The 13,053-nt window shown below is 36.3% G+C and overlaps 1 protein-coding gene across 1 annotated transcript in view; it reads right to left on the reverse strand.

Annotated features, from left to right (window-relative positions):
- Window positions 1–615: 615 nt before the first annotated feature.
- Window positions 616–13,053, reverse strand: part of LOC149221513 (uncharacterized) — a 74,671-nt gene continuing 62,233 nt past the window's right edge. Inside the window, exon 3 of the mRNA XM_089387399.1 lies at window positions 616–944. Within this exon, the coding sequence (XP_089243525.1) occupies window positions 616–944 (329 nt within the window). The remainder of the gene's footprint in view (window positions 945–13,053) is intronic.

Raw genomic sequence — 13,053 nt, forward strand, 5'->3', positions numbered from 1 at the left:
ATCAAATAAATCATGTTTTGCAGCTCTATGATGAAGGGGCCGAGAGCAGGAGAAACAATTTAGGTGGCCCATCAGTTGGCCAATTTTTGAATAATTATGTTGCCTAAGGTCCTCTGGCCTTAACGATTGTAAGCAGTTTCTTTTTCAGGTTTCCATTGTAGGCTTAGTTGACTCCATGCCCAATGGATACTAGACAATGGTTTTGACACTGATTTTGTATGAAGGTAGTGGTCTGCAGTTCTTGAGACCTCACAGGGAGGATCTCATCCCCAGAAGGAGCCAATGTTAGCTCTACTACATGTTGCTGATTTTCAAAGAATGGAAGTAAGCTCGGTCCTTGGTTTCCTGCTCAAAATAGATCTGCACCGGTTATCCTCCTCCTTCTCCTTCACCTTGCTTACTCCCTTTCACCCTGCTGCCTTCGTTTTTCCCCTTGTCTTCCACTGTTGCGATATTGTGATGCGATCTGATCGCTATCGCAAATCGCACCCATGTGTGTTATGGCTCTGCCCTTTGTCTTCCGCCGATGTGATATTGCGATGTGATCTGATCGCTATCGCATATCGCATCCATGTGTGTTTTAAGGTTTCGCCCCTGAATTCCAGCGATACGACATTACGATGTGATCTTATCGCTATCGCAAATCGCACCCATGTGTGTTATGGCTCCGCCCTTTGTCTTCCGCCAATCCGATATTGCGATCGCTCCTCCATCATCGGATCTATCCACCCACGATCTAACGGCTTGTGTTTGTTCACTCTCATTTCCTCCTGATATCTCCCTCCAATTCAATCTCTGTCGTTCATCTGTGCGATCCAACAGCCGATAATTGTTCCCGTCATACTCATGCCTTCGCCATATTGCCCGTGACCATAGCCAATTCTGTTCTTTGAAGGAAGAAGGTGGCCAGTTTTCCAACTCTCGACGTAATAAATCCTCAACAACTGCATTTAACAAGAAAGCATGGCCGAGAAGGAAAGGACCAGCCTCGAGCAGATCAGTGCATTTATCAGTTATGGAGTCCTACTTCACCTGCTCTAAAAGTACAGCAGAGTGCCAAATAACATCAAATTCATAAATTAAAGCAAGCATATTGTAGCAGAGACTCCAGCGGAGAGTTAAAGCGGCTGGTGGTCAATTATGACCCTCCACGCATAGAACAGCAGAACATTTTTGTAAAGAAACTCTATAAATACCCAGAAAACAGATGTAATCACGGAGAGGGGGATGAATGTTATTTTTATGTAAGGTTCAACTTCTGGGGACTGTAACCACTGTGATACCTGCAGTGTCTGGTCTTCATTTTCAGCTAATACAAGCTTCTTTTTTTGTTAATTGCTCACTTTCCACTTCTTCTTCTTTGTCCAGGTTGTGCCTGTTATGCATTTTTAATCTGCTTTGATGTTTAGCAGTAGAGGGGTTGTCATCCCACCTCTGTGTTAGAATCTAGTTAGTATTGTTGAATGTGTATGCAGGTTTCTATTGTTTTAGTGCCAGAGAGTTGTCATCCTATCTGTGCATTAGGAAATAGATTTGCAGGCCTCTTTACTGGTTGCAGTCGGCCATCACATGGTCTTGTGCATCTGCAGGTGTGGTCAGTATTCTCCATGTCCACTTAATCCTCAAGCTGTGAGTAATTGGTGGTCTAAAGCCTTGTAGTCTGGGGGTGTTCACCCATTTCTGGGGTTAAGCACAGTAGAAGTGGTTATCTGGCTTGAACATGCCGCATTTCATTCATTCATCCACCATATTTCCAACATTTTTGTTGAGTTTGTAATGCTCCCGAGCATCTCCAATATACAACCTAGGAGAGTTTCTTGGGGTGATAACAGCAACAACAAAGTCTACAACTCACAACTATAAAGATGGAAGTGTTATTGCTCCTAGTCTTCCATAACAGACAAGGTTGAAACTACAACATTTGGAAGGAAAAAAAGCAAAAGAACTTTGCTACAGTTGTGATAGCAAATACACCAAAGGGCATGAGTGTGCAGAGAATAAATTATTTTACATAGATTTGGAAGGGGAGGAAAAGGAGCAATAAACTTCAAAAGAAGATGATATACACCAAGAACCAACACTAGAGAAAGAAGAAATGAGTCCAACCATATCTTGTAATGCATTGGCAGGAATTACCACTCCTCAAATTCTCAATATAGAAGGACATATCAAGAAGAAAAAGGTAATAGTGTTGATTGATTTGGGTAGTAACCATAATTTTATTCATTGTAAGATAGTCAAGGAATTTAATTGCTTCCTATACCCAGCACCAGAGAGTCAAGTGATGGTTGCAAATAGAGGAACTATAAATTGCTCTGGAAAGTTCCATTATATCAAGCTAACCATGGGGGAATATGAATTGAATAGTTTGATGCTCTCTATTCCAATGGGCAGTTCTAGTGTTGTACTAGGATTCCAATGGTTACAATCTTTGGGTGTGATAGCTTTTAATTTTCAAGAACTTTTTTTGAAATTTTTTGGGAAGGAAAGGAAGCTGAATTAAGGGGTATTGCGGGGAAACTAAGAAAGATAATTAGCTCTAATAGCATGACAAAGCTTCTAAAGAAAGAACAACGAGGCATAATTGCACAATTATGCACACTAGAGGTTCAAACATCGAAATCTTTATTTCTCGAAATATCCAAAATGTCTTGGACAATCATTCCAAGGTATTTGAGACTTCCAAAGGCCTCCCACCTATTCGTGATCATGATCATGCTATTCCTTTAATTCCATGAAGTGTTCCTCCAAACATTGGGTCTTACAGATATCCCTATTCCCAAAAGAGTGAAACTGAACATATGGTTGTAGAAATGCTAGAGTTCGGTATAATTCAACCTAGTCAAAGTTCTTTTTCGGCTCGAGTAATATTGGTGCATAAGAAGTATGGATCATGGTGCATGTATCCGGATTATATGGAGCTCAACAAGCTCACTATAAGATAAATTTCTCATCCCTGTCATTGATGAATTACATGGAGCAATTTACTTCACCAAGTTGGATCTCTGTTCGAGATATCATCAAATTAGAATGAATACTTAAGACATTCTCAAAACAACATTTAAAACTCATGAGGGTCATTATGAATTTTTGGTCATGCCTTTTGGCCTTACCAATGCATCTTCTACATTTCAAGGTTTGATGAATTTCATTTTCAAACCCTTCCTTAGAAAATTTTTGTTAGTATTTTTTGGTGATATACTAATCTATAACAAGTCTTGGAAGGATCATGTTCAACATGTTGACAAGGTGCTCAAACTATTGGAGGAGAAACAATTATATGCAAAAACCTCCAAATGTCTCTTTGGAGAATAGGAGGTGGAATATTTGGGTCATACTGTATGTCATGAGGGTGTTAAGGTAGACCCTAACAAAATTAAATCCATTAAGGAATGGAAAATCCCCACAACCATAAACGATGTTTTTTCATGTTGACAGGGTATTATCACAAGTTTGTTAAGAAATATGGGAGAATAGCAGCAACTCTAACAACATTATTGAAGAAAGATGCATTTTCTTGGACTCCATAATCAACTAAGACCTTTGAACATCTTAAAGAGGCAATGTGCCAAGCACCAATCTTAGCTACACCAGACTTCACAAAAAAAAGTATTGTTGAATGCGATGCCTCGGGAAATGGAATTGGTGTTGTTTTAATGCAAGAAGGAAGACCCATTTCTTTTGAAATTCATCCAATAAAAGGAAAGTATTTACAAACACCTATTTATGAGAAGGAAATGTTGGCAATACTACATGCACTAAAGCAATTGCAAACTTACCTAATGGGAAGACACTCCAAGGTAAAGACATATCATGATAGTCTTAAATACTTTTTGGAACAAAGATTATCTTCAGAAGAGCAGCAAAAATGGGTCACAAAAATGTTGGGTTATGACTTTGAAATCATCTACAAAAAAGTGAAGCAAAATTTTATTGCAGATATACTCTCAAGAAAGGATGAGTATGTGGAAGCATTACTTTATGCCATTTCTATTATCCAACTGGCTTAGATAACCGAAGCAAGTGATGAATGGAAGAATGACGAAGAAGTGTGGACACTCATTCAAAAGTTACAGCAAGATCCCAGTACATCTGATACATTCAACTGGGAAAATGATTCATTATGGTACAAAGATAACTTATAGCTTTGTAAGAATTCCCAACTCAAACAAAAGATTCTTTTCGAATTTCACACCTCTCCCTTAAAATGGAATGTTTGGTTTTCCAACAAAATAAAGTTGAGACAATTAAGACCCCGGGTCTGTTACAACCTTTATCTATTCCAAGTCAACGTTGGGAGGAGGTTTCAATGGATTTTATCATAGGTTTACCCAAGTCCAAAGGAAAGAGTGTCATCATGGTGGTAGTTGATAGACTTACCAATTATGCACACTTTTGTGCATTATCTCATCCATTTAAAGCCATTAAAATTGCTAATGAATTTATGGAAATGATTCAAAAGCTACATGGAAACCCAAAGATTATTGTAAGCAACAGAGATCCCATTTTTAATGGAATTTTTTGGACGGAATTATTTTCTTTCCTGGGTACTCAATTAGCTCATAGGTCATCTTATCATCCTCAATCTGATGGAAAAACTGAGATATTGAACAAATGGTTGGAAGGATATCTTTGTTGCTTTGTATCTGATAAGAAAACATAATTGGTCAAGTGGTTACCTCTGGCTGAATGGTGGTATAACACTTCCTTCCGAACTACAGAAAATATGACCCAATTTATGGCACTTTATGGATATCATCCACCATCCATCACATCATCTTTAAGAGAAAATTCTAAGGTTAAAATAGTGGAAGATGACATAGAGCATCAACAACAAGTTCTCCAACTCTTAAAGGATAGCCTCACTTTGGCGCAGAATCGAATAAAAGAATAGGCAGATCAACATCACAGTGAAAGAAGTTTTGATGTAGGTGACTGGGTATTTTTAAGGCTACAACCATACAAACATATGTCCCTCAAGTAAGCTAAGAAGGATAATAAATTATCACCAAAGTACTATGGTCCTTACAAGGTGTTGCAAAAGAGTATCTCATCCAGTGGAAGAACTTACCCGCTTAATATTCCACATGGGAGGATGATAATTTTATACAGAAGCATCCAGAACTACTCAAGCGTTGAGGACAACACTTTTTTGAAGGAGAGGGGCATGGTAGGACCCTATAATACTAGTGTATCACCTTATTGTTAGTGTAGCCCCCTTATTGCTATTATTGTGCCCATGTAGCTCCCATATTGTTATTAATGTGCCCCATAGAAGCCCACTATTGTTATTGATGTGCCCTTACATTATTATTTTTATGTAGGCTCTCATTATATTGTGACCCTTAGAATTCTATATATAGAAAGGAGGTTTTTCCATATGAATCATCCAAGAATTTTTCATTTATGTAATGTAAAGGAGGTTTCCCCTCAAAGAGGATAATTTTTAAGTTGTTGATCTATCTATTTGTGAGTTGGTTTCATAACACATTTTTATTAAAACTTTATTAGCTGAAACATCTAAGTAAAAACATAAGCAAATGGGGATAAAATCAATCTTCATTTATAGTTCTTGTGCATCTAAGAACTCACACACCCCCATCATTGCATTCATAGTGATAATGCATTGTAAAACTAACACGCCGCTATAATAAAATTGACCTAGTGTATGTAAATATTGGCCAAGCGAGAGGTCCTCGCCAAATATGGAAAGTTCAAACGCAATAAGGGTTCAAGAGGAACCCCGGGAAGGCCAATACACACAAGGGTAGTTGAAGTCAAGGGTTTATCAGAAATTATGTAAAAAGAACATGAATTGTGGTGAAATAAAGGGGGATTAGTGCTTACCACCATCTCTTTATTCTCGAAGATATGAACACCTTACCCTTGTGCCACCACCTGTGGAACACTTGCCCACTCAATGCCTTTTGTGCCACCACTCATGCTCTGCTAGTCTATTTTTTCTCTCATGCTCCACCTAGCTTTCTGCCAATGCTCTCGTGCAGTGCTCTCATGCTCCACCTTATTTTTTGTCGATGCTCTCGTGCTCCACCTAATTTTAAACACAATTCATTTTCAAATGCCTTCTCTAATGATCAACACAATGTTTGTGGACCTATTATATATAATATATTACATATAACATACAATATATAATATATAATATTTTAAATTTAAATAAATAAATAAATATATATATATATATATATATATATATATATATATATATATATATATATATATATATATATTTTATTTTAAATCATTTTTATTTTTATTTTTATAATTATCATTTGACATGAATTTTTATTTTTGAAATGGCCAAAAGGCTATGTGTTAGTTGTATTATGGTTAGGGGTGATAATGATAAAGGATTTATAGTGATTAAGGGTTATACCTATTACTAGTTAGGGTTTAAGGGATATGGATTCTATGGTTTAAGGGTTTCAAGATTAGGGGATACATGATAATGGTGGGGGGGACATGTATGAAAGGTAAAAGTTGATATGGTTATACGACATGTATTAGTGATTTGGATTTATATGGGTTATGGGCTATATATATTGGTAGTTAGCAGTTATAGGGGTTATAGGATAGCTTCTAGAGTGGATAGAGATTATTATAATCATTAAAATTACGAGTTTTAAAGATGATTGATTATAATGTGTGGATAAACATAGATTATAATTAAGGGATATAAGCATTATGTGTTATAAAAAAAAAAATCATTAGGAGGCATAGTAGATAAAGTTTATATGGTTTAGGAGCTGAAATTTTGAGAATAGAGTGTATATTGATAAGGACTACAAGTTATAAGAGATGGGGGTTATAATGGTTAGGGGACATTTCATGGTAATAATAATTAATCATTTAAGAATTCTAGTGGTTAATGGTCATAGTGGTTAATATATAAAAGTGTTTCAATGTTATGGATTAACGTTATGGGTTATAGGGGTTAGTGGTGATTTGATGGTTATAGTAGTTAAGAATTGGAGGCTTTATGGGTTAAGAGTCATATTGGATAATATATATGAAGGTTGCAATAATACGCACTAAATGATATAAGTTGAAGTAGTTATAGTGGTCTGGGTATATGGGTTAATGTTTAGGAGTAGTAATGGTTAAGGATTAGGAGTTATAAGGGTCAATTTTCCTAAGGGTTACAAGCTATAAGTCTCACTAATTTTTGGTTTTAGTAAGTTAGGGGTTAAGTGTTATAGGTTTTGTGGGTTATAGTTAGTTAGGAGTTACATGGCTTAAGGTTAGAAAAGGTTATGCATTATGAGTGTTTGAGTTAATTACTTATGCCATATAGCAGTTAGGAATCAAGGATAACGTGAGTAATATAATTTAGGGTCTACATGGGTTAGACGTTTTAAGAATATAGGGTTAATCTATTTTTGTGATGAGGATCAATAGAAGTTATAGGGGTTAACCTTTTAAGCTAAGTGATTAGGGTTGATATGGGTCATGGCTTATAAATATTAGGATTAGGGGTTATAAAATGTAAAATAGTTAGGGGAAAGTGTTATTGTACTAAGGTTTATTTTGTTTAGCTTAATGGGGTTAGATAATAGGAGTATGGCTACAAGTATTAGGGATTTAGGGATATAGTCATCGGGTGTTAGGATTTAGGAGTTGTAGGGGATATAGAGGTTTGGTTTACAAGGGTTGGGCGGTTATAAAGGTTAATAGTAACATAAATTAGAGCTTATAGTTTGTAAGCCTTACCATGGTTAAAGGTTCAAGGATTTGGATAGTGATACCATGGATTTGGAGCTATAAGGGTCAACAAATATATGTTTTGGTGGTTATAGTGGTTAAGGTGTTATCCAAGGAAGTGAATTTAGCTTCAAATGAACCAAATATTATAAGAGTGATGGGTTATAAGGGTTTAAATATAAATATTATGTTGATTAGGGCTTAGTGCATGATGGTGATAATGTTATGTGTTAGTTTTATTATAGTTAGGAGTGATAATGATAAAGGATATATACTAAACATTTTTTATTAGGGGTTCAAATGGTTAAGTTTTGGGGTTTAGGATTTATGGCAATAAAAGTAAGTGTTAAGGGTTAATGTTTAAGGGTTACTTGTATTATTATTTATAAGGTTACTTTTTAGCAGTGATAGCTCATCAATTCATAAGGTTCAGAAGTTGTATGGATTTAAGTTTATCAAGGGTATAAGATATTGTAAGGTTGGAGGTTATAGAGGGTAGTGAAAAAAGACACTTAAAGCGTATAGGACTTGGGAGTTAAATGAAAGGGAGATTATGAGTAATAGTGGTTAATTGCCATATTGGTTAAGGGATATGGAGTTATGATTTATAAGGGTTAATGGATAGTTGATAAATGTTAGGGATTACAAGGCACATGGTCAATGGTTATATATTATATAAGTTATTGGTTGAGAAATAGAGCTTGTAAGTATTTGGAAATATAATGGTTATCGGTAACATAGATGATAGGTTATATATTTTAGCCGTTATGATAAAAGCATCAATTATTATGTGTTAGTGGTAGGTGTTTAAGGATTAAGGGTGAAGAGCGTCGAGAGAATTGAACCCGTGACCTCTCAATAGAAAATTAAGGTGCTTTAATGATGGGTACTCGACCAATTGAGCTAGCCCTCAGGGCTAAATACATACCATGATTAGGACACTAAATAATAATAAATAATTTCATCTCCTTCACATTTATGTTATAATTTTGTCGTTTGATTGTTGAATTCTTTGTGTTATTCATATTTGAGTTTCGAAAACCTCCCATATGTTGAAAAGTGTAACTAGGTTTGATCTTCATAATGACAAGTGTAATCATGATTTTATGTAACTGATGTAATGAAGAAAAGAAATAAAATAAGTTTGTAATGGTTGAGTCATGGGTTTCATGCTCAAGGAATTTTATTTTAGTTGAATCTCCCATTGTGAGCTATTAAGATTGGTCATCAAGTCATAAAGTCTACTGAGTCAATGTTATGTATTGAAGACCCATTTGGGCATGTTACACATTGTAAAAAGAGAAGTCATTTGTGTCACAAACCCTCCAAGACCTTGTCACAAACTCTCTCTCACGTTGTCCTTAAAAAGACATGAAGATGTTTCCATAATGACAAGTCGGCCTACCCCATTGCACAAGTCGGCCTATTTCAAGGAACAAGATCTCTATATATAGGGTGAATTCGACCTCACTTGGTATAGATTTTGGTCAAGTAATATGAAGCAAGAAAAAGGTGAAAATATCACAAGAAGAGCCATCTCATCCAAAAAAGAAAGAAGGAAAGAAACACGAGTTAATTTTGGGTTTGTTTAGGGCTAAATATCCCCACACGTGCGAAGGAAAGGAGTACCATTTGCTGCAGAAAAAGGTCGAAGGTATCACTGTTGTTCAAGAGGCTGAATCAAGGAGAAAAATAAGCAAGTTCACAAGCCAAATTGTAGAATGAAGTCTCTCCATCCAAGCGAAGGGAAACAAGGGCAAAATTTGATCAAGATCCATCTCACATGCTGCAACTATGGTTTCTAAAGAGGTTGAGGGTTGCAAGTCTGATCCAAGAAGTCGAAATCTAAATGATAGCCAAGAAGGACGAAGAAGTAAGCAGGTTGACCATAGTTGACTCAAGGAATAAGAGGATAAAAAAGGAATCCTTGTGACTTGGTCTTGCATCTTGGTCTTAGGATTCGTCAATTGAAGTTTCTATAAGAAGAAGAATTCGTTTAGGTTTTCCTCTCAAGTTGGAGAGGTTTTCACCCTGGTTGATCGCTTACATTTTGTGTCTCTTGTCTCTATCTTGTTTATTCTTTGGTAACTATTTAATGAAGAAGAACTCTATAATAATATAAGTAAAGAGAAGAACCTAATCTAAAGTAGTAAAAAGCACTCACAAGCAGTTATCATCAAAGAGAAATATCCTAATCCTAATGCCCTAGATTTCTCAACATGGTATCAGAGCAAAGGTGACAAATCAAGGAAAGGACATCTCATCAAGGGACACATGAGCACTCAAGGAAAAAATCTCGAAGGATATCAAAGCAAAAGTCAAGTACTACAAATCAATATTAAAACCCTAGATCAAAGAAAAAATATACACCAGAATAAGTCTTAGGATCCTCAAAAAACCACAAAGACCCTACTCAAATTGAAGATACCTTCAAATCAAATCATCTTGAAGTTTATTCATCCAAGAGAAGCAAGATCAAAGACATATCCCTCTCATTGAAGCGAGGTCCTTAACATTGAATAAGATCTTCCAAGAAGCATCAATATATCATCAAGAATTCATTGATCATCATCAATGAGTACATCACCATCAAAGGATATAAAGTGATCTCCCTCTTTGTGGGGTCAAGGATCATTCTTGAAGAGAACTATCTTCATCAAGGAGAAATTTTCTATTAACTATAACATCATCATATTCAAGGAGGCAGCAAGTGGAAGAAGCATCTTCACAAGTAAGTATATTTATGTCTGAATCTGCCAAAATTTATTTTTGCAAGGAAAGCGACAAATTGGTTGGGGCTTCAAACTATCTTGCATGGAAGAAGAGGATGGATCTGAATCTCATTGAAATGAGGTTATGGATCATTTCAAAGTCTCTATCACCAAACCATTGAAACAATATGCTCAAGAACTTGCAAATTTTATGAAAGGGGAAGTGAGGGCTCAAAGGATTCTCATAGAATCGATAAGGATCGCCTCATTCCATATGTATCTAAACTCGACACCTCAAAAGAAATATATGAAAAATTGGTACAGTTGTTTTCTATAAGCACTATACGAGAATTTATCTCTCTAAATCAAGAACTCTACAAGATAAAGATATCAAAAGAAGAATAAAGAGCCTCATACTTTATGAGGATATCTGAAATTAGGGATCAACTTCAAGATCTAGGAGAAATAATGTTTGACAAGGAGATGACCACCTTAGTACTAAATGCACTACCAGATGAGTGGGGTAAATTTACTTCAATCATTTATGGGAAGAAAGAAGCTACTCCATTCCAAGATCTATGGTCACTGTGCAATATTGAAGAAACCAAGCTGAAGGAAAAAATTGATGTGGGATCAAGTGAACAAAATCAAGCATATGCCACAACGACAAAAAGAAAGGGAAAATCCAGAAAGTTTGGTCCCCATAAAAAGAAGAATAACTTGGCTAAGATTCAATGCTATGGATGTAAAGAATATGGGAATTACAAAATATATTGTCCTAATCTCAATACGGACAATAATAAAAGAGGAAGAGAAGAAGCCCATATCACCGAAGCAGTGGAAGAAGCTAAAAAGAAGAAATCCAAGAAAGAGGAAGTAAGAGATCTCTACTATGATTGAGATAGTCTTCTTCACCTAGTTCTTTTCAAATTTCTAAGTTATTTTGTTGTAATATATGGAAATCATAAATCACTAAGGAGCATGATAGGATTCATCATGGCATCATAGAAGCATTGAAAGAAATAGCTCATGAAATCATCATAGAGAAGCATGAAAGATAGAAGTTTGTGGAAATCACCTATGGAAAGATATAGCTCTTGGTAACAACATTAGAAGCATAAAGCATATTTATGAGAAAAGGCAAAAAGTCATCTAGTACAAAGCTCATCATACATTAGTCAAAAGGAAGAATTTGTTGGATGAGGATACTTAAGATTCTCTATTGGAATCTTCGTCGGAAGGTTCACCAATTAAAAGGAAGCAAGTGTTTCATCAAGAATTCCAACTTGTGGAATTCATGGGATGATGGTATGATGACAAAAGAGGTGAATCAGATCAAGGGATTGAAGTTCTTTCAATCAAGGAAGTTGTTGAAGGAATTCTAGATGACCTAAAGGAAAATGAGGTATGTATGCTTGTATTTTATATTATAGATGTTAGGATATTCTGACACATAGGAAATAGTTAAGTTCAACTTGGTCTAGTATAGAGTTAGGTATAGAGTTAGGTAAAGTGTGTTTCTTTACCGTTGTACATTTTGTAACTTACAATCCGACGGTCATGATATGTAGTGATCCGACGGTTCACTCTCTCCGTGGTATTACCGACACTTGATTTGTGGCTTGACACCCGATTGGTCCATGAGTTCTATTTAAAGCGCATGGAGGGTCATTGTTCGGGTAATCCGTGCATGAGAGAAGCCTATGTAAATTTTCATTCTTTGATTAATAAATTGCCTGTAGTAGCCACGTTGGCGCAGGCCGTGGACTATTTCCCTCTTTGAGGGGTTTTAACCACGTCAAAAATACTGGTGTATTGATTTGTGATCTGGTTGTGAGCGGTGTCCTTCTGGTGTTCTTTCTGAGGAACTTACCCTGTAAATTCCTACATGGTATCAGAGCTATTTGAGGGCCGCGTCCGTTGGTGATCCAAATCTGAAGCCGGTAGAACTGCATCCGACTGCCGTTTCCTAGATCTGCTGTTTCTCACTGCTTTCGGGCCGAGAGGACTGCTCTGTTATGTTCGGAGCATCTGTTCCAGTGAGGAACCCCTTTTGTTTCACGTGAAAAGGTTTCTGGTAGCCCTAGCTGCGTCATTTTTAAGATCTGGAGGTATACAGTCTTTATTTTCAGTTTACTGTTATTTTCTCTCTGTTCATTTCGGTTTCGGTTTATTTAGCTTTTTTTAACCGAATCTATACCTTTCATTTCTGCGTATGCTCTTTGCCCTGCGACTCTGTGCGATCTTGGCAAATCAGAAATAGAAAGGAAGGATTTTTCTCATGCGTATGCTCTTTTCCCTGCACCTTAGTGTGATCTCGGAAAATCAGAAACATTGAGAAAAATATTTAGTTTTTCGGCTAAAGCTAACTTTGAGCCACAAGGTTCATTTTTTAAAATATCTAGTTTTTTGGCTAAAGCTAACTTCGAGCCATAAGGTTCGTTTTCTTTGCATGTCCGTGTTGGGTTTTGTGTTTTGTGTTTTGTAGGGAAAAAGAGCTTTCTCAAGGCAAGCACGCAAACCAAGGCCCACCCACTCTCTCTCTCTCTCTCTCTCTCTCTCTCTCTCTCTCAAATTTTTTGTATAGATCAATTGGTTCAAAGCTATTTTAAGAGAGTAG

This window comes from Pinus tabuliformis, chromosome Q (assembly GCF_031772625.1).
Source record: "Pinus tabuliformis cultivar Carrire ecotype Pingquan chromosome Q, CPIR1, whole genome shotgun sequence".
In the NCBI taxonomy this organism is placed as follows: domain Eukaryota; kingdom Viridiplantae; phylum Streptophyta; class Pinopsida; order Pinales; family Pinaceae; genus Pinus; species Pinus tabuliformis.